The sequence below is a fragment of the Pristiophorus japonicus genome, chromosome 8 (assembly GCF_044704955.1).
Source record: "Pristiophorus japonicus isolate sPriJap1 chromosome 8, sPriJap1.hap1, whole genome shotgun sequence".
NCBI lineage: Eukaryota > Metazoa > Chordata > Chondrichthyes > Pristiophoridae > Pristiophorus > Pristiophorus japonicus.
In genome coordinates this window covers 206,785,806-206,808,600 of record NC_091984.1, presented here as the reverse complement: position 1 = coordinate 206,808,600, position 22,795 = coordinate 206,785,806, and the positions used below count along the sequence as shown (strand labels likewise).

At 47.1% G+C, this 22,795-nt stretch overlaps 2 protein-coding genes across 2 annotated transcripts in view; one reads left to right on the top strand and one right to left on the bottom strand.

Annotated features, from left to right (window-relative positions):
- The window catches only part of LOC139268957 (tectonic-1-like), a 45,348-nt gene extending 43,198 nt beyond the window's left edge, over nt 1-2,150 (bottom strand). The window contains exon 1 of the mRNA XM_070887850.1: nt 1,920-2,150. Coding sequence (XP_070743951.1) covers nt 1,920-2,097 — 178 coding nt within the window. The 5' untranslated portion in view covers nt 2,098-2,150. The remainder of the gene's footprint in view (nt 1-1,919) is intronic.
- Nucleotides 2,151-2,488: 338 nt separating this feature from the next.
- LOC139268958 (protein phosphatase PTC7 homolog) overlaps nt 2,489-22,795 on the top strand; it is a 58,260-nt gene continuing 37,953 nt past the window's right edge. Inside the window, exon 1 of the mRNA XM_070887851.1 lies at nt 2,489-2,998. Coding sequence (XP_070743952.1) covers nt 2,797-2,998 — 202 coding nt within the window. The 5' untranslated portion in view covers nt 2,489-2,796. The remainder of the gene's footprint in view (nt 2,999-22,795) is intronic.

Below are 22,795 nucleotides of genomic sequence, written 5' to 3'. Positions count from 1 at the left end.
TCTAACCTAACAATACAACCTCAAAAATCAAAGAGGTGCCTGAAATATGCTCTGTTCCAGAGTTCAGTTTTCATGGTAGCTCATGCCCTTTCTCTGATTCTTTAAATTACTGAAAAGTTTTTGAGAAGTAATTCAAAACAAAATTACTGTTAACTGGCTCAGTCAAGGGTCACACAGTGGCTGCTGTTGTATATACATTATCATCATAGGCAGTCCCTCGAAATCGAGGAAGACTTGCTTCCACTCAAAGTGAGTTCTTAGGTGACTGAACTGTCCAATACGGGAATTACAGTCTCTGTAACAGGTGGGACAGACAGTCGTTGAAGGAAAGGGTGGGTGGGGAGTCTGGTATGACACACACTCCTTCCGCTGCCTGCGCTTGGTTTCTGCATGCTCTCGGCGACGAGACGCGAGGTGTTCAGCTCCCTCACGGATGCTCTTCCTCCACTTAGGATGGTCTTTGGCCAGGTACTCGCAGGTATCAGGGGGATGTTGTATTTTATCAAGGAGGCTTTGAGGGTGTCCTTGAAACATTTCCTCTGCCCACCTTTGGCTCGTTTGCCGTGTAGGAGTTCCGAGTAGAGTGCTTGCTTTGGGAGTTTCGTGTCTGGCATGCGAACAATGTGGCCCGCCCAACGGAGCTGGTCGGGTGTGGTCAATGCTTCGATGCTGGGGATGTTAGCCTGATCGAGGACACTAATGTTGGTACACGTGTCCTCCTAGGGGATTTGTAGGATCTTGCGGAGACATCATTGGTAGTATTTCTCGAGCAATTTGAGGTGTTTACTGTACACGGTCCACATCGCTGAGCCATACAGGAGGGCGGATATCACTACAGCCCTGTAAACCACGAGTTTGGTGCCAGATTTGAGGACCTGATCTCCGAAAACTCTCTTCCTCAGACAGCCGAAGGCTGTGCTGGTGCACTGGAGGTGGTGTTGAACCTCGTTGTCGATGCCTGCCCTTGCTGATAATAGGCTCCCAAGGTATGGAAAGTGGTCCACGTGGATCTTGATGACTGGGGGGGGCAGTGCTGTGTGGTGGGGTCAGGTTGGTGAAGGACCTTTGTCTTACAGATGTTTAGTGTAAGGCCTATGCTTTCGTATGCCTCAGTGAAGATGTTGACTATGACTTGGAGTTCAGTCTCTGAATGTGCACAGATGCAAGCGTCGTCCGCGTACTCTAGCTCGATGACAGAGGTTGGGACGGTCTTGGATCTGGCCTGGAGACGACGAAGGTTGAACACGTTCCCACTGGTTCTGTAGTTTAGTTCCACTCCAGCGGGGAGCTTGTTGAATGTGAAGTGGAACATTGCAGCGAGGAAGATCGAGAAGAGGGTTGGTGCGATGATGCAGCCCTGCTTGACCCTGGTGCGGACGTGGATTGGGTCTGTAATGGATCCGTTGGTCAGGATCACAGCCTGCATGACACCAAATAGCTGTTTAGGAATCCACATCCAAGCTGATTAGCTGCTTCAGCACAGCAATTCATTTAATCATAAAATCGAAAATAATGGAAATACACTGCAGCTCCATCAGCATTTTAAAAGAGGTTTCGTTTCAGGTGCAGTCGCTTCATCAGAATTCCTAAGCCATTATTTCAGACGCTGTGTATTGCCAACATTTTGTGTTTTTATTTCAGATTCCCAGCATTTGCACCAGCATTTGCACTTTGTGTTTCTTTTTTTAATTCACCATGCTATATCTCCTTAACATTTGCTGATCTTATCATTCGAAAGAAACAAGTGAGGTTGCGGCCACTGGTCCTGAGTGCCTTCCCAAGGCCCCCTCTCGTACTAAAAGCCTTGTACTTTCAGAATTAGAGAAAGAAACAGAGCAAAGCCCACTCTTCTTCTAATGCTGCCCTGCGGATTTAAAAAAGATAACAAGCAGGTAAGCAAAATAAGAATACAAATTTACCGTTTATGTTAAGATCTGGCAGAGTACCTGCCCGGGGCAGAGTGACACCTGGAGTTTCTATCGAGAAAGTTAAATCTGTGACATGATCCAAAGGAGAGGCCGTAAAGTTAACAACAGCATCGACCTGCACGTTGATTAAGAGTTCCAAAACTATCAATAGGGAAACGGGCGAATCCATCGCCGTGGGCAACCATTAAACAAGCGCCAGCATCCGCTTCCTGTCGGCTGATGGGAAGTCCTGCAAAAGCATCCTGCGGAAATATTTACAATAATAAATTACAGTAATTCTATATGGGTTATGTTAAAAAAAAGAAAATGTTGCATTTAGTTTAGATTTCTATGATGTCACCGCGTCGGGAAAATTCCGTCTCTAGTAGTTCGTCGGCAAATTCCCGTCACGCAATTTAAAATTGACGTTAAATCGAAAATAGTGCTTTAAAAAAATAATCGTTAGCGAGACGTTCCAAGTGGTGCCTTGGTGACGGAGATGATTGTTACGTCAGAGCGGCGAATGATGCATCGCCTACTCCGGTGACGCGATCACAGAGTCACGAGAGTGGTGAGCTTGAGGTGTCGAGCGCGCGGGGCGGGGGAAGGGCAGCAACGGCGACCTGAGGAAAAGTCTGTCCGCTTCGCGATGGGGGTGCGTTTTGTGCAAGGAAGATGGCGATTGTCAGGCTGCGGTTCGACGAAGCCGGCCGAGTCCACCTGAGACTTTGAGTGACGAGAGGTTTTTTATTTTAAAGTAGCAGAGCGAAAGTCGGCTGCGTGTTTGTGTGTGGCACTGGTGGGATTGAGTGAAGTCTGTCCGCACCCGACCCCTCCACCTCAAGTCACTGTGGGGCAAAAGGTGCCGGTGAGGTCCCGGCGTGCAGTGATGTTCTCAGTTTTGTCCTATGGAAGACTGGTGGCCAGAGCGGTGTTGGGGGGACTTTCCCAGACGGATTCTCGGGATTATAGCCTGGTTACAGCCAGTTGCGGCTTTGGGAAGGACTTCAGGAAAGGGATTTTAAAGAAAGGAATGTGTTACGGAGACGACGCGTGTTTCATAGCCAGGCATAGGAGCGCCGATGTTTTGGGTAAGTGGGTCACTTTTATTTTTTATCTTGTTTATTTTCAGTTAGTAAACGGCAATATTTAAAATAAGAAAAGGAGATGTTGGTGTGCAATGAAGCAAATTGCTTTTCGTGAAGTCCAGTGTTACGGCAGATACAATAGGCCTGTTCAATAGCGACACGGATGGAAGAACTCAATTTATTGAGTTAGGGTTATAAAGTGACGTTTGTAACATAGTTAACACTATATCATCGTAATATATCAAAGTATCGTTTTGCTTTTGATACTTTTGATATTCTAACCCGCAGTTCGTGACTATCGGCCAAGATGTAACCTCTCTTCTGTCACACTTGCGAAGGTTTTATGTAATGTTTCAAACTTTTTAGCTTCTTCCCACCCTCATTAAAATCAAATTTATGACTCCAAATTTTTCAGTTGAGATTAAATAATCTTTCTCGGATTATATTCACGGGTGAGACTTTTTGTTTTGATGTGAAGATTGTGTTTAGTGGTGGTGATGCTGTTCATACTTATTCCAAAAATATATCGCAATTCCCACGATTGTATAGAAAAACAACCTCGTAATTTGTTACCAATTATAGTACTGCAGAAGGTACTCACTGCTGTATTTGGACTGGAGTACTGAGCCTCACTTCCGCATTTCTAAATCCATAGGAACTATGAAACCTACCGCATGTTGCAATTATAGGTTGTATTTAACGTCAATGAGATTACATAACATAAGAAATAGGAGCCGGAGTAGGCCAGAGCCTGCTCTGCCATTCAATAAAATCATGATTGATCTGATCTTTGGCTCAGCTCCACTTTCCTGCCCGTTCCCCATAACCCTTAACTACTATCTCCGCTTTAAATTTATTCGCAACTTTCTCGGGCAGAGAATGCCACAGATTTACAACCCTCAGAGAAGCAATTCCTCCTCATCTCAGTTTTAAATTGGCGACCCCTTATTCTGAAACTATGCCCCCCTAGTTCGAGATTCCGCCACGAGGGGAAACATCCTTTCTGCATCTACCTTGTTGAGCCCCCTTAGTATCTTATATGTTTCAAGAAGATCACCTCTCCTTCTAAACTCCAGTGACTATAGGCCGAACCTACTCAACCTTTCTTCATAAGTCAATCCCTTCATCTCGGGAATCAACCTAGTGAACCTTCTCTGAACTGCCTCCAATGCAAGTATTTCCCTCCTTAACTAAGGAGACTAAAACTGTACGCAGTACTCTAGGTGTGGCCTCACTAATACCCTGTACAGTTATAGCAGAACTCTTCTGCTTTTATACTCCATCCCCTTTGCAATAAAGGCCAACATTCCATTTGCCTTCCTGATTACTTGCTGTACCTGCAAACTAACTTTGTTTTATGCACAAGGACCCCAGGTCCCTCTGTACAGAAGCATTTTATAATTTCTCCCCATTTAAATAATTAGCTTTTTATTTTTCCTGCCAAAGTGGATAACCCCTCACTTTCCCACATTATACTCCATCTGCCAAATTTTTGCTCACTTAGCCTGTCTATTGCCTTTGCAGATTTTTTGTGTCCTCATAACCTGCTTTCCCACCCATCTTTGTATCATCAGCAAACTTGGCTACATTACACTCGGTCCCTTCATCCAAGTCATTAATATAGATTGTAAATAGTTGAGGCCCCAGCACCGATCCCTGCGGCACCCCATTAGTTACCGTTTGCCAACCGGAAAAAGACCCATTTGTCCCGACTCTCCGTTTTCTGTTAGTTAACTAATCCTCTATCCACGCTAATATATTACCCCCAATCCCATGAACTTTTATCTTGAGCAGTAACCTTTTATGTGGCATCTTATCAAATGCCTTCTGGAAATCCAAATACACCAGATCCACTGGTTCCCCCTTATCCACCCTGTTCATTACATCCTCAAAGAATTCCAGCAAATTTGTCAAACATGATTTCCCTTTCGTAAAACCATGCTGACTCTGCTTGTCTGCATTATGCTTTTCCAAATGTCCTGCTACTGCTTCCTTAATAATGGACTCTCCAACATTTTCCCAACAACAGATGTTAGGCTAACTGGTCTATAGCTTCCTGCTTTCTGTCTGCCTTTTTTAATTAATGGCGTTACATTTGCGATTTTCCAATCTGCTGGAACCTCACCAGAATCCAGGGGATTTTGGTAGATTACAACCAACGCATCCACTATCTCTGCAGCCACTTCTTTTAAGACCCTTGGATGTAAGGCATGTCCAGGGGACTTGTCCGCCTTTAGTCCCGTTATTTAACAGAGTACTTTTTCTTTAATAGTGATTGTTTAAGTTCCTCCCTTCCTACAGCCCCTTGATAATCCATTATTGGGATGTTTTTAATGTCTTGTACCATGAAGACCAATACAAAATATTTGTTCAAAGTCTCTGCCATTTCCCTATTTTCCATTATCAATTCCTCATCCTCGAAGGGACCAATGTTTACTTTAGCTACACTTTTCCTTTTTATATGCCTGTTAAAAACTCTTGCAATGTTTTTATATTTCTTGCTAGTTTACTTTCATAATCTATCTTCCCCCTCAGTAATTTTTTAGTCGTCCTTTGCTGGTTTTTAAAAGTTTCTCTATCCTCCTGACCTCCCACTAATCTTGGCCACTTTGTTTCCATTGTTTTCAATTTGATATCATCCTTTACATAAGAACAGAAGAATTAGGAACAGGAGTAGGCCATCTAGCCCCTCGAGACTGCTCCGTCATTCAACAAGATCATGGCTGATCTGGCCGTGGACTCAGCTCCACTTACCTGCCCACTCCCCGTAACCCTTAATTCCCTTATTGGTTAAAAATCTATCTATCTGTGATTTGAATACATTCAATGAGCTAGCCTCAACTGCTTCCTTGGGCAGAGAATTCCACAGATTCACAACCCTCTGGGAGAAGAAATTCCTTCTCAACTCGGTTTTAAATTGGCTCCCTTGTATTTTGAGGCTGTGCCCCCTAGTTCTAGTCTCCGCGACCAATGGAAACAACCTCTCTGCCTCGATCTTGTCTATCCCTTTCATTATTTTAAATGTTTCTATAAGATCACCCCTCATCCTTCTGAAGTCCAACGAGTAAAGACCCAGTTTACTCAATCTATCATCATAAGGTAACCCTCTCATCTCCGGAATCAGCCTAGTGAATCGTCTCTGTACCCCCTCCAAAGCTAGTATATCCTTCCTTAAGTAAGGTGACCAAAACTGCACGCAGTACTCCAGGTGCGGCCTCACTAATACCCTATACAGTTGCGGCAGGACCTCCCTGCTTTTGTACTCCATCCCTCTCGCAATGAAGGCCAACATTCCATTCGCCTTCCTGATTACCTGCTGCACCTGCAAACTAACTTTTTGGGATCCGTACCTCCACGACCGAGGTTTTATGTGGCGGTCGGAAGAGAGGGCTGTGGCTAGTGAGGTGACGAGGGTCAGGGACCTGCTCGATGGCGGAGGAGCGGGCTGGATGGCGCCAGACACGCTGGCGCGGCGCCTAAATTCTGCCAACGTCCGCCACGCGGCCGATGCCATCGAGTCGCTAAAAACAGCTCTGGGCCCTGACTCCGTTAGGTGCATCGAGGAGGCTCAAGCACGTGGGGAGATCCCGTCCGAACTGACCCCCGTCCGGACGGAATTCCTCATCGGCGCCAAACCCCGGAACCTCCCTCGGGGGCCAGCGCCTCACAACTTGAGCCGCCTCGGGGAAATCCCCTCCGTGCCTTTCAGTTCCGCGCGGAGGGGTTTCCTGTACGGGCTGCTCCTGCACACTCTCAACTTTGCCATCCTCGCCGGCCGTCCGGACACGTCGTGGCGTACCATCTTGCCGTCCAGAGGAGGCGGGGGACCCCGATGGAGGGCACTCTACGCAGGGGTCCTCCCACTATTCATCGGGGACTTGGCCTGGAGGGTGGTGCACGGAGCAGTGCCGTGCAACAAATTTTTAAGCCGGTTCACGGACTCCCAGGCCGCCTGCAATTTCTGCGGTCTGGAAGAGTCCGTGTTCCATGTTTTTATGGAATGTACAAGGTTGCAGCCCCTGTTTTATTATTTGAAGGGGCTGCTCCTGAAATTCTGGCTGCACTTCAGTCCCACTCTCCTGATCTTTGGGCACCCTGTGCGGAGGGGAGCGGGTAGGTCCGAAGGCCTCCTCGTAGGACTGCTCCTGGGCACGGCCAAGGGTGCCATCAGCCGGTCCAGGCAGCGGGCGGTCGAGGGGGTCGTTCAACCTGACTGCCTGCCTCTCTTCCGCTCTTACATCCGGTCCAGGGTGTCCTTGGAGATGGAGCACGCGGTGTCCACCGGTACGCTTGCGGCCTTCCGCGAGAGGTGGGCACCGGAGGGACTGGAGTGCATCATCACGCCCGGCAACCAAATTTTAATTTGATTTTACGTTTTAAAGTTTAATTTGTTTTTTAAATGCCGGTGCTTTTAGTGTCCCCTTCCCTTTTTTCGGGGGCACTGGAAAATTGTGATTTTAGTGCCCAAAAAAAAAAAGAAAAACTCAAAAAAAAAGGAAAAAAAAGGGCCTTGTAAATGTCTGGTGTGTCACCCAGGTCGGGTGGCACGATTTAATGTTTTATGTTTTTGCAGGTAGACTCTAAAAGAGTTTCTTGCACAAGGACCCCCAGGTCCCTCTGCACCGCAGCATGTTGTAATTTCTCCCCATTCAAATAATATTCCCTTTTACTTTTTTTTTCCAAGGTGGATGACCTCACATTTTCCGACATTGTATTCCATCTGCCAAACCTTAGCCCATTCGCTTAACCTATCTAAATCTCTTTGCAGCGCCTCTGTGTCCTTCCCACAACCCGCTTTCCCACTAATCTTAGTGTCATCTGCAAATTTTGTTACACTACACTCTGTCCCCTCTTCCAGGTCATCTTTGTATATTGTAAACAGTTGTGGTCCCAGCACCAATCTCTGTAGCACACCACTAATCACTGATTTCCAACCCGAAAAGGACCCATTTATCCCGACTTTCTGCTTTCTGTTAGCCAGCCAATTCTCGATCCATGCTAATACATTTCCTCTGACTCCGCGTACCTTTATCTTCTGCACTAACCTTTTGTGTGGCACCTTATCGAATGCCTTTTGGAAATCTAAATACACCACATCCATTGGTACACCTCTATCCACCATGCTTGTTATATCCTCAAAGAATTCCAGTAAATTAGTTAAACATGATTTCCCCTTCATGAATCCATGTTGCATCTGCTTGATTGCACTATTCCTATCTAGATGTCCCGCTATTTCTTAATGATCGCTTCAAGCATTTTCCCCACTACAAATGTTAAACTAACCAGCCTATAGTTACCTGCCTTTTGTCTGCCCCCTTTTTTAAACAGAGGCGTTACATTAGCTGTTTTGCAATCCGCTGGTATCTCCCCAGAGTCCAGAGAATTTTGGTAGATTATAACGAATGCATCTGCTATAACTTCCGCCATCTCTATTAATACCCTGGGATGCATTTCATCTGTACCAGGGGACTTGTCTACCTTGAGTCCCATTAGCCTATCCAGCACTATCCCCCTAGTGATAGTGATTATCTGAAGGTCCTCCCTTCCCACATTCCCGTGACCAGCAATTTTTGGCATGGTTTTTGTGTCTTCCACTGTGAAGACCGAAGCAAAATAATTGTTTAAGGTCTCAGCCATTTCCACATTTCCCATTATTAAATTCCCCTTCTCATCTTCTCAGGGACCAACATTTACTTTAGTCACTCTTTTCCATTTTATATATCGGTAAAAGCTTTTACTATATGTTTTTATGTTTTGCGCAAGTTTACTTTCGAAATCTATCTTTCCTTTCTTTATTGCTTTCTTAGTCATTCTTTGCTGTTGTTTAAAATGTTCCCAATCTTCTAGTTTCCCAATAACCTTGGCCACCTTATACGCATTGGTTTTTAATTTGATACTCTCCCTTATTTCCTTGGTTATCCACGACTGGTTATCCCTTTTCTTACCGCCCTTCTTTTTCACTGGAATATATTTTTGTTGAGCACTATGAAAGAGCTCCTTTAAAAGTCCTTCACTGTTCCTCAATTGTGCCACCGTTTAGTCTGTTTTTCCAGTCTACTTTAGCCCACTCTGCCCTCATCCCACTGTAGTCCCCTTTGTTTAAGCATAGTACGCTCGTTTGAGACACTACTTCCTCACCCTCAATCTGTATTACAAATTCAACCATACTGTGATCACTCATTCCGAGAGGATCTTTTACTAGGAGATCGTTTATTATTCCTGTCTCATTACACAGGACCAGATCTAAGATAGCTTGCTCCCTTGTAGATTCTGTAACATACTGTTCTAAGAAACAATCCCGTATGCATTCTATAAATTCCTCCTCAAGGCTACCCCGTGCGATTTGATATGTAGGTTAAAATCCCCCATGATTACTGCCGTTCCTTTTTCACATGCCTCCATTATTCCCTTGATTATTGCCCGTCCCACCATGAAGTTATTATCTGGGGGCCTATAAACTTCCTTCCTTACTTCCTTAGTTAGCCACAGATGGATCTCCCTTCTCTTAAATTCTCCCTGGAATATATTTTTGTAGAGTTATGAAATATCTCCTTAAATGTCTGCCACTGCTTATCAATCGTCTTACACTTTAATCTATTTTCCCAGTTCACTTTAGCCAACTCTACCTTCATACCTTTGTAATCTCCTTTTATTTAAGATCAGGATACTGGTTTGAGATCCAACTTTCTGACTCTCCAACTGAATATGAAATTCAACCATGCTATGATTACACTTTCCGAGAGGATCCTTGACGAGAAGATCACTTATTAATCCTGTCTCATTATACAGTACCAGACCTAAGCCTGCTCCCTGTAACGTACTGTTCAAGGAAACTGTCCCGGATACGCTCTATGAACTCTTCCTCAAGGCTATTTTGGCCAATTTGATTTGTCCAATCAAGATGAAGATTAAAATCTCCCATGATTATTGCCGTTCCTTTCTTACAAGCCTCCATTATTTCTTGATTTTCCTCTGTGCAATAGTGTAGCTAATGTTATGCCCACCAGTGACTTTTTTCCTTTTAATGTTTCTTATCTCCACCCAAACTGATTTTACATCTTGATCTTCTGAACCAATATAATGTCTTACTCTTGCACTGATCTCATCTTTTATTAACAGAGCTACCCCACCTCCTTTTCCTTTCTGCTTATCCTTCCGAATTGTCAAATACACCTGAATATTCAGTTCCCAGCCTTGGTCACCTTTCAACCACGTCTCTGTATACTTTTGCATACTTAAAAAGAAAGCTAAATTTGTGCAACTTGTGAATGTTATGATATGAGTGATTAACCCAGCTCTCAAAACACTTATTTTAAATGTCTTGAGAATGGACACTTGAGCTGGGGTGTACAGCATTTTAAAATTTGACACCATCTGCAGAACTCTACTGTGTGTAAGTATGTGGCCCTAAAAATTCAACTTGCAGTCAGGCAGCATAAATTGGGTTCAACCAGGGTTGGAATTGATTCTGTAGCTACCATTTTGAGAACAGTAGTTACTGTATAAATGCAGCCGTAAATCTATCAAGAACTCTTCTCTAAATTGTGCATATATCTTCTACGATGGGCTGAATGGCCTCTGCTGTAAATTTCTATGATTCTATGTGAAAACCAACTGATTCATTCATCTAAAATTGCTTTAAAGAGGAAATGGTTTGTTTTTTAAAATAGGTGGGGGATCAATGAGTTTAAATGTGATTGTTTTTGACAGTTACATTGATATTAATTGAAGGGCTTGTGTTAAAGTAAGGAAATGCACCAGACCGCATAGCACAAATTATAATTGTGAGCTATACCAGTAACTATTCATTCCTTATGCAGACCCTTGGGTAATTTTACTTGTGGCCCGCTGACTAGTGGTCATGATTTTGCTGCCACACCTTTTCAGGGTGATCCTATGTTACTATGATGTCAAAGTCATGGATTCTGCACCTCTAGTGAGTCTGATCTTTGGCTGGAGAGGGGAGAAAAATGCTTATCTACATTTAAAAAATATTGTCTACATACACATCTACTTTTCCATTATAAATTATTTCCTTATTTCTAATGAAAACTACTAATGTAAATTTGCCATACTGTAATTACAATCCATTCCCCAGTGGTGGTGATGCAGTGCTATCACTGGGAGTGTGTAACATCATCTGAAAACATGCAGTCAGCTTCCACTTGTATGCTGTCGCTGTCCAGCTCCACCTCTCCACCACCCCTCACGACTCTTTCACTGCCTTTGTTGTCAAACTGCTTGGCCATCATTCAGTCTTTGAGCTGCAATTACATAGAAACATAGAAAATAGGCGCAGGAGTAGGCCATTCACCCCTTGGAGCTTGCACCACCATTCAATAAGATCATGTTTGATCATTCCCTTAGTACCCCTCTCCTGTTTTCTCTCCATACCCCTTGATCCCTTTAGCCGTAAGGGCCATATCTAATTCCCTCTGGAATATATCCAATGAACTGGCATCAACAACTCTGCGGTAGGGAATTCCACAGGTTAACAACTCTGAGTGAAGAAGTTTCTCCTCATCTCAATCCTAAATGGCCTACCCCTTATTCTAAGACTGTCCCCTGGTTCTGGACTTCCCCAACATCGGGAACATTCTTCCCACATTTAACCTGTCCTGTCCCGTCAGAATCTTATATGTTTCTATGAGATCCCCTCTCATCCTTCTAAACTCCAGTGTATAAAGGCCCAGTATACCAGGTGAGGCCTCACCAAGGCCTTGTACAACTGTAGTAAGACCTCCCTGCTCCTATACTCAAATCCTCTAGCTATGAAGGCCAACATACCATTTGCTGCCTTCACTGCCTGATGTACCTGCATGCCAACTTTCAATGACTGATGAACCATGATGCCCAGGTCTCGTTGCACCTCCCCTTTTCCTAATCTGCCATTCAGATAATCTGCCTTCGTGTTTTTGCCCCCAAAGTGGATAACCTCACACTTATCCACATTATACTGCATCTGCCATGCATTTGTCCATTCACCTAACCTGACCAAGTCACCCTGCAGCCTCTTGGCGTCCTCCTTACAGCTCACACCGCCACCGGTTTAGTGTCATCTGCAAACTTGGAGATATTACACTCCATTCCTTCATCTAAATCATTAATATAGATTGTAAATAATTGAATGACCCCGTACCCATCTCTGGCTATTGTCTCTGGCTGAACTCGACTGTTGACAATCTTGGCGTCCTATTTGAGTTGAAGCTGAGCTCCTGACCCTGTATCTGCTCCATGACAAATAGAATGCCAAGATTGGTCAGTTGCTGAAACCCTCATCAATGCCTTTGTCACCCCAAGACTCAACTATTTCAAATCACTTATGATCAGATTCCTATTGTCCACTCTTCATAAACTTCAGCTCATCCAAAACTCTGCTGCATAGATACAATCCCATACCAGATCACACTCATCTAGTCACCCCTGTCCTTGCTAACCTGCATTGACTCCCAGTTCCCTAACATCTCAATCTAGTAGCCACAATCCCTTAGCTTCTGCAATGACACCATTATCCACAACAGTGATTCTTATGTAGCTCACTTAAGTGACTACACCATTAGTAGATAGCCTGTTTAAATTAATATAATCTAACTATACATGTTTTGTAAATTCCCATGTTTTCCAGGTTGAGAATTGGACTGCCTATTTGTGAATTAAAATGTTTCCAACTACAGCACAGGAAGTGTGCCTCAACTGCAGCATGTGGGAGTTTGCAGAGAGCATTGCAATCCCAGACAACCGCATCTGCAGTAAGTGTCTGCAACTCGAAGAATTTGGCTCAGAGTTCTTGAGCTGGAGTCCGAGGGGCAGGCATTGCGAAACATCAGGGAGGGGAAGCGTTAACTGGACAGTTTGATCCAGGAGGCAGTCACACTCAATGGTCCCTGTAATTATTTTTTGTGCATGGGCCCTTTTAACTGGCTGCGCGGCCCATTCAAATCTTCCTGCATGCAAGATTATGCCCATTGAAAAACTGTGCAGCTTAACGGCAATGTTGGTCACACCCCTCAGGTTAAGTAGTGGTCCAAGTTTGGTTAGTGATGAGGGACAGGAGGGTGTGACTGCAAGTCAAGCAGGTAGGGGGACCCCAGTGCAGTGCTGGTGGAGCCTCAGCCTTTGCCCTTATCCAAGAGGTACCTGTATGGATGAGGGCAAAGTCTACGGGGTAGATGAGCAAACTGACTACGGCACCGTGGTGCAGGAGGCCATTTAAGGTGGGAGGGGGAGGAAGAAGAATGAAAAGGAATCTTGTAGGGCACCGTATAGTCAGGGGGATAAATACTGTTCTCTGCAGCCGTGACCAGGAGTTCCGAAGATTGTGTTGCCTGCCCGGTGCCAGGGTTAAGGACATCTCGCGGCTGGAGAAGAACTTGGAGGATCCATTTGTTGTGGTGCATGTAGGAACCAACAACATGGGTAGCACTAGGAATCAGGTTCTGCTGAGAGTTTGAGGAGCTAGAGATGAAATTAAAATGTAGAACCTCACAAGGAATAATCTCTGGATTGTTACTTGAGCCACGTGCAAATTGGCATGGGGACAAGCAGATTAGAAGGTTAAATACGTGGTTGAAAGTATGGTGTGGAGGCAGGGGTTTCGATTCATGGGGTACTGTGGAAAGAGGGAGCTGTTCCGTTGGAATGGTCTCCACTTAAACCTGGCTGGGACCAATGTCCTGGCAAATTGAATAACTAGGGAAGTAGATCGGTCTTTAAACTAATGAAGGGGGGTTGGGGGAGGATTCAGTAAAGGGTAAATTCAAAAGCAGAAAGAGAAAAGTAAAGTCTGTAGAACAGAGTAGTGATTTGGGTTGGAAAAAAAATAAGCCAAGTGCATCAGGAAGGGACAGAGAGGTTAACAAAGGCATTAGTGACTGGTGACATCGGGAAAAAAAGAGAGAAAAGTTCAAGCTAAAGGCACAATATTTGCATGAACTATTCGCAACAAACTAGCTGAATTAATAGCACAGAAAAAAATGGGATTGATCTAAGAACTGATGATAGGTCATCGACCTGAAATGTTACCACTTGTATCTTTCTCCACAGATGCTGCGTGAACTGAGTATTTCTAGCATTTTCTGTTTTTAATTCAGATAGACTAGAAACATAGAAGTTAGGTGCAGGAGCAGGCCATGCGGCCCTTCGAGCCTGCACTGCAATTCAATAAGATCATGGCTGATCATTCAACCTCAATACCCCTTTCCTGCTTTCTCTCCATACCCCTTGATCCCTTTGGCCGTAAGGGCCATATCTAACTCCCTTTTGAATATATCTAACGAACTGGCCTCAACAACTCTCTGTGGTAGAGAATTCCACAAGTTAACCACTCTGAGTGAAGAAATTTCTCCTCAGCTCGGTCCTAAATGGCTTACCCCTTATTCTTAGACTGTGACCCCGGTTCTAGAACTCCCCAGCAACAGGAACATTCTTCCTGCCTCTAACCTGTCCAGTCCTGTCAGAATTTTATATGTTTCTATGAGATCCCCCCCTCATTCTTCTAAACTCCAGTGGATACAAGCCCAGTTGATCCAGTCTCTCCTCATATGTCAGTCTTGCCATCCCGGGAATCAGTCTGGTGAACCTTCGCTATACTCCCTCAATAGCAAGAACGTCTTTCCTCAGATTAGGAGACCAGAACTGAACACAATATTCCAGGTGTGGCCTCACCAAGGCTCTGTACAACTGCAGTGAGACCTCCCTGCTCCTATACTCAAATCCTCTAGCTATGAAGGCCAACATGCCATTTGCCGCCTTCACTGCCTGTTGTACCTGCATGCCAACCTTCAATGACTGATGTACCATGACACCCAGGACTCGTTGCACCTCCCCTTTTCCTAATCTGTCACCATTCAGATAATATTCTGTCTTCCTGTTTTTGCCATCAAAGTGGATAACCTCACATTTATCCACATTATACTGCATCTGCCATACATTTGCCCACTCACCTAACCTGTCCAAGTCACCCTGCAGCCTCTTAGCATCCTCCTCACAGCTCACGCCACCACCCAGCTTAGTGTCATCTGCAAACTTGGAGAAATTACAATCAATTCCTTCATCCAAATCATTGATGTATAATGTAAATAGCTGGGGTCCCAGTACTGAACCCTGCGGCACCCCTCTGGTCACTGCCTGCCATTCTGAAAAGGACCCGTTTATTCCGACTCACTGCCTCCTGTCTGCCAACCAGTTCTCTATCCACGTCAATACATTTCCCCCAATACCATGTGCTTTAATTTTGTACACTAATCTCTTGTGTGGGACCTTGTCAAAAGCCTTTTGAAAGTCCAGATACACCACATCCACTGGTTCTCCCTTGTCCACTCTACTAGTTACATCCTCCAAAAATTCTAGATGATTTGTCAAGCATGATTTCCCTTTCATAAATCCATGCTGACTTGGACGGATCCTGTCACTGCTTTCCAAATGCGCTGCTACTTCATCTTTAATAATTGATTCCAACATTTTCCCCACCACTGATGTCAGGCTAACTGGTCTATAATTTCCTGTTTTCTCTCCCTCCTTTTTTAAAAAGTGGTGTCACACTAGCTACCCTCCAGTCCATAGGAACTGAGCCAGAGTCAATAGAATATTGCAAAATGATCACCAATGCATTCACTATTTCTAGAGCCCACTTCCTTATGTACTCTGGGATGCATCCCAATCAGAACCTGGCGATTTATCGGCCCTCAATCCCATCAATTTCTCGAACACAATTTCCTGACTAATAAAGATTTCCTTCAGTTCCTCCTTTTCGCTAGACCCTCGAACACCTAGCATTTCCGGAAGGTTATTTGTGTCTTTCTTAGTGAAGACAGAACCAAAGTATTTGTTCAACTGGTCTGCCATTTCTTTGTTCCCCATTATAAATTCACCTGATTCTGACTGCAAGGGACCTACGTCTTTCTCTTCACATATCTATAGAAGCTTTTGCAGTCAGTTTTTATGTTCCCTGCAAGCTTCCTCTCGTACTCCAGCATCTGCAGTATTTTTCTTTTTTATTAGATCCTAGGATGATGTTTCCACTGGCTGGGGAGTCTGGAATTAGGGGTCACTGTCTTAATAAGCGGTTGGCCATTTGGGACTGAAATGAAGAGAAATTTCTTCAAAAGGTTATGAATCTTTGGAATTCTCTACCTCATAGAGCTGTGGGTGCTCAATTGTATATTCAAGACCGATCAATAGTTTTTTTGGGTACTAACGGAATCAAGGGATATGGGGATAGTGCAGTAAGGTGGAGTTGAGGTGGAAGATCAGCCATGATCGTATTGAATGGCAGAGCAGGCTCGAAGGGCCGTATGGCCTAATCCTGCTCCTATTTCTTATGTACTGCTGTCCAAAAGTGGTTTTCAAACCCATTTTCTAATTAATATTTAAAAGTTTAATATTAAATGATATGGTGAAATATTGCAGCTGACTAAAAAGCTGGCCTGTTGTTGTACTCCTGTGGATTATTCCTACTTGGAGAACTTTCTCCTATCGTTTTGTTTTTTATTTCAATGGCCTGTGTCAGTAGCACATACAGCTGACTGGTTGCCTATGATGCTGTAATGTTGAAAACTGCTGTGCTGGTTTGAAAAAAATGCATTTTGTTAACACAGGCGCTTTGTTGAAAATAGTTCAAATAAGTGAACAAGTTAGGTGGTAAGTGGCCTATTGAATTAAACAGGCTCAATTTTTCCCGAGCAGAAAGTGGGGTTAGTGGCCCATTGGAAAATAACTTTCTCCGCCCCCAACATCCCCCAAGCTGCCTCACAAATACACTCCTAAACTCAACTCCTTTTCCGACCTCTACTTTCAGTGCCATTGTCAAATCTCCTCTTGAAATTTCTCTAATTACTTCAGATCCTTCCTTTGCCAATTCCCTGGGTAGGGGAGCAAGAACCCGGCAGTTCCTATCCTAAGGAACCACCACCTCAAACTGCTTTGTCCCACCCTAGTCTCCTACTCCTACTCCTACACCTACACCTTATTTGAATTGGATTTCTTCATCTGCCACCTCATCTTTTTTCTACCCAGCCCTGCTCCTAATGAGCCCTTTATCATCTTCCCTCCTAAGCTTTTCTTCCATGAAGCCCACCTCCTGCTCCATCAACTCCTTCCCCAGCAAGTTACCGACCCTTGAAGTGACTGTTCTTGGCCTCAATGCTTGCCTACGCTGGCTCTATCCTGCAACACAAGATAAAGTCCTCCACTCCATCCACAGCCCTGCTTCAGCCTACATTTGCAACCTCCATAAGCCTTGCGTTTTCTGACTCTGGTTTGTCCATCTCTCCTTTCTCTCCCCTCCACTATTGGTGGCAGAGCCTTCAGTTGCAATGGCTGTATTTTCCGAAAGTCTCTCCATAAACTCCTGCCTGCTCCCTCCACTTTTAAAATCATCCTTTTAAATCCATTTTTTTGATCCAGCCTTTGGCAAACTCTCCCACTGGCTCAGTTCTGTAAAATGCCTTGAGATATCTATATAAATGGAAACTTATCGTCCTAGCACACTTTTGCTGTTTATCCATCCATCTTCAACTTCATTTTCTTCTGTTTTGGCTCGCCTTTTGTTTTTCTAATGCCTTTCCATTGACTGAGGTGATCTTTGTTCATCATCTAGTACTTCTTGATCTATTTCCAGCTTTTTAAATAAATAATGTTTTTCCAAGCGATCAGACTCTTAACAGTATATCTAGCCCTTGACTTTTACCTGTTCCTTTTTTGTTTTGTTCAAGTCCAATCAAGGAGTCAATTATTTTGTAGTTTCCAGTTCTGGCAAAGGCTTTGAATCTGAAATGCTGTCTTTTCAAATGCTATGTATTTCCAGCATTTTCTGGTTTATGGGTACTTCCTTGGTATAGATTAAGGGGCACTGCCACAGGGTGCTTGCCTCTTTTGTTTGACAGGCTGTGTGCTATTAAATAAATCATTTGGCTCTTCAGAGAGAATAAAATGGACAACAGTATTGGCAGATGCAGAACAGCATTGGGAAACATTTAAAAGTGTTCAATAGAGTCCAGGAAAATATATTTTGCTAAAAAAACAAGATCAAATTAAGCACTAAATGAGACACCATGGATGAATAAGGGCATGAGGAAAAAATTGAGGGTAAGGAAAGAGGCATACATTAAGGACATGGACAGCAGGGAAGAGCATGGCAAGGGAGAATATGAAGAGATTAGGCGAGAAGTTAAAAAAACAATTGATAAAGCAAAGAGGAACTATGAAATTAAATTATTAAGGAACATAAAACTAAATAGTAAAATATTCTACAGGCACATAAATAATAAAAAAGGAAAATCTGGATTGGATTAGAATCAGTGCTGGGACCACTATTGTCCTCAATTTATATCAATGATTTAGATTTCGGAGTCAAAAACACAATTTCTAAATTTGCGAATGATACCAAGTTTGGGGAGTGGGGGGGGAAAGACAGTCCGTATTGAGGAGGACTGCAACAAATTACAAAAATATATTAATAAGCTTGGAGAGTGTGCATATCATTAGCATGAATTTCGACACAAGGGTGAGGTATTAATTTTTCTAAAAAATGAGGTCACATATTACTTGGAAAATAAGAATCTAAATGGGGTAGAGGAACAAAGGGATCTGTGAGCACAAATACACATCACTAAAAGTAGTGACGCAGGTTAATAAGGTCATAAAAAAATCAAACCAAGCACTGGGGTTTATTTCTAGAGGGATAGAATTGGAAAGTAGAGAAGTTATGCTAAACTTATATCGAACCTTGGTTAGACCACACTTTGGGGCCAAGTTTCCACAAGAAAAAAAACGGGCGCCCCTCCGAGCTGGGCGCCTGTTTTTCGCGCCTAAAACGGCGCCTAAAAAAATCCTCTAGTCTCCACCGACTTACAGGTCCTGTGGCACTCGGCGCAGCCGGCACGAGTTGTGGGGGGGGCGGAGCCAGGTCCCTGCGCTGAAAACAGTGCCGGGACCTCTGCACGTGCGCTACAGTCGGCACGCAAGTGCAGTAGCTCCAGGCGCCGAACTGTGTGGGAGGGGCCCGAAGCACGCAGCCCCTAGCCCTGGCCCAATGGCCTCACTGAGGCTGCGTGAATGAGGCTCCTCTCACGGCCAGCTCCTGCTCCCCGCCCAACCAGACCCGACACTCGTTTCCCCCCCCACCCCGCCGACCAGACCCGACCCGACACCCGCTCTCTCCCACCCCCCTCCCCCCGACCCGACACCCGACACCCGAGACCCGCTCCCCCCCCGCCCGACCCGACACCCGAGACCCGCTCCCCCCGCCCCGATAGAGACCCGACACCCGCTCTCTTCCCCCCCCCCCCCCCCCCCGACTCGACACCCGAGACCTGCTCCCGCCCCGACAGAGACCTGAGACCTGCTCTCCCCCCCCTGCCCCGCCCCGACACCCGCTCTCCCCCCCCCCCCCCCCCCCCCGGACCCGACACCCGCTCCCCCCCCCCCCGACCCGACACCCGCTTCCCCCCCCCCGACCCGACACCCGCTTCCCCCCCCCCCCCCAACCCGACACCCGCTTCCCCCCCCCCCGACCCGACACCCGCTCTTCCCCCCCCCCCCCCGACCCGACACCCCCCCCCCCCCGACCCGACACCCCCCCCCCCGACCCGACACCCCCCCCCCGACCCGACACCCCCCCCGACCCGACACCCGCTCCCCCCCCCCGACCCGACACCCGCTCCCCCCCCCCCGACCCGACACCCGCTTCCCCCCCCCCGACCCGACACCCGCTTCCCCCCCCCGACCCGACACCCGCTCTTCCCCCCCCCCCCCCCGACCCGACACCCCCCCCCCCCCGACCCGACACCCCCCCCCGACCCGACACCCGCTCCCCCCCCCGACCCGACACCCGCTCCCCCCCCCCGACCCGACACCCGCTCCCCCCCCCCGACCCGACACCCGCTCCCCCCCCCCGACCCGACACCCGCTCCCCCCCCCCGACCCGACACCCGCTCCCCCCCCCCGACCCGACACCCGCTCCCCCCCCCCGACCCGACACCCGCTCCCCCCCCCCGACCCGACACCCGCTCCCCCCCCGACCCGACACCCGCTCCCCCCCCCCCCGACCCGACACCCGCTCCCCCCCCCCCGACCCGACACCCGCTCCCCCCCCCCCGACCCGACACCCGCTCCCCCCCCCCCGACCCGACACCCGCTCCCCCCCCCCCGACCCGACACCCGCTCCCCCCCCCCGACCCGACACCCGCTCCCCCCCCCCCGACCCGACACCCGCTCCCCCCCCCCCCGACCCGACACCCGCTCCCCCCCCACGACCCGACACCCGCTCCCCCCCCGACCCGACACCCGCTCCCCCCCGACCCGACACCCGCTCCCCCCCCGACCCGACACCCGCTCCCCCCCCCGACCCGACACCCGCTCCCCCCCCGACCCGACACCCGCTCCCCCCCCGACCCGACACCCGCTCCCCCCCCGACCCGACACCCGCTCCCCCCCCGACCCGACACCCGCTCCCCCCCCCCGACCCGACACCCGCTCCCCCCCCGACCCGACACCCGCTCCCCCCCCGACCCGACACCCGCTCCCCCCCCGACCCGACACCCGCTCCCCCCCCCGACCCGACACCCGCTCCCCCCCTCGACCCGACACCCGCTCCCCCCCCCGACCCGACACCCGCTCCCCCCCCCGACCCGACACCCGCTCCCCCCCCCGACCCGACACCCGCTCCCCCCCCCGACCCGACACCCGCTCCCCCCCCCGACCCGACACCCGCTCCCCCCCCCGACCCGACACCCGCTCCCCCCCCCGACCCGACACCCGCTCCCCCCCCCGACCCGACACCCGCTCCCCCCCCGACCCGACACCCGCTCCCCCCCCCGACCCGACACCCGCTCCCCCCCCCGACCCGACACCCGCTCCCCCCCCCCCGACCCGACACCCGCTCCCCCCCCCGACCCGACACCCGCTCCCCTGACCCCCCCTTCTCTTCTCCCTCTCTCTCTCTCTCTCTCTCTCTCTCTCTCCCTCCCTCCCTCCCTCCCTCCCTCCCTCCCTCGCTCAGCGGCACGAACAGCTGCAGAATTCTCCCTGGCTGAAGCACTTTCACACAGGTAGGAAGATGGTTTATTTAATCTTTTCTTGGCTTATAAATGTTTATTCAGGTTGGATTTATTTGTATAATATTTGTAGAAGTATAAATAAGGATTTATTGTCAAATTTAATGAGTTCCCTCCCCCCCCCCCCCCCCCACCTCGTTCTGGACGCCTAATTTGTAACCTGTGCCTGATTTTTTAATGTGTAGAACAGGTTTTTTCAGTTCTACAAAAATCTTCACTGGCGCCATTCTACTTTAGTTTGGAGTACATTTTCACTGTGGAAACTTTCAAATCAGGCGTCAGTGGCCGGACACGCCCCCTTTTGAAGAAAAAATTCTGTTCTAAACTAGAACTGTTCTACCTGACTAGAACTGCAGAAAAAAAAATGTGGAGAATTGCGATTTCTAAAATAGTCCGTTCTCCACCAGTTGCTCCTAAAAATCAGGCGCGAATCATGTGGAAACTTGGGCCCTATGAGTACTGTGTACAATTCTGGTTGCTATATTATAAAAAGGATATAGAGGCACTGGAGAGCATACAAAAAAGATTTACAAGGATGGTACCAGAAATGCAAGGTTATACCTATCAGGAATTGATAAACAGGCTGAGTCTCTTTTTTCTTAAAGGAAAGGCTCGGGGGTGACCTAATAGAGGTCTTTAAAATTATGAAAAGTTTTGATAGCATAGATACAGGGAGAGTGTTTTCACTGGGTGGAGTGGAGGAATGATTCTCAAATCTTAACTCTGCTAACCTACACCTAACCTCTCTGGCCTTGATTTGGATGGTGAGGCAAAATTTTGTGACTAAAAGCAATAATTTTAAGAAAGAACTTGGATTTATATAGTGCTTTTTACAGTCTCTGGGTGCCCCAAAGGAAACTTATGCACAACAAGATTCCATAAACTGCATTGAGATAAATGACCAGGTAATCTTTTTAGTGGTGTTGATTCAGGGATCAATGTTAGCCAGCAACTAATGAATCAGGTCAGGAGCACAGTTGTGATGTTTAGTTGCTAACCTTCACAGTGCCATTAAAGCCATTGATCTAAATAGGTATATCTGTGTAACTGGATACTTGTACATTGCCGTTCAGAGTGGGGTCAAGGCTGGTGTGCGAAGTATTGGGAGGTTGTGCTGTGATGTTGGTAGAAAGCAGCTGGGGTATGGGAATGTGTGATGGGCTGGGGTATGAAGGTTAGCAACCTAACTTCACAACTGTACTGGGGGGTCATGTTAGTTGAGGGCATACTTCATTGTGGGAGTAGTGAGTTGTGGGGAAAAGAGTTTAGTATTATAAGCAGTAAGATCACTGATGGAAGTGGGGAGTTGGAAGCAACCCATATCTTGGACTCGGAAATAGAGCACAGGTGCAGCAAAGTGATGAGTGGCCAGAAAGTGCAAAGTTTGGACAGCAGACAATAAATGCCACAGATGTGAAAACAGATAAGGCCATGACGATGTTCTTTTGGGGAGTGGACTTGATTTAAAGTGTGTCCTCTTGGAAAGTGCTGGGAGTGGACATAGCAATTTAATTTGGGTGAAATCCTAAAGCTTTAGAGTAAAATGTTACATTTTAAACCTGTCTTTAGTCACAGGTTGTTCCTACACAGGTTGTTCCTATACAAGAACATAAGAATTAGGAATAGGAGTAGGCCATCTAGCCCCTCGAGCCTGCCCCGCCATTCAATAAGATCATGGCTGATCTGGTCATGGACTCAGCTCCATTTGCCCGCCCTCTCCCCGTAACCCTTAATTCCCTTATTGGTT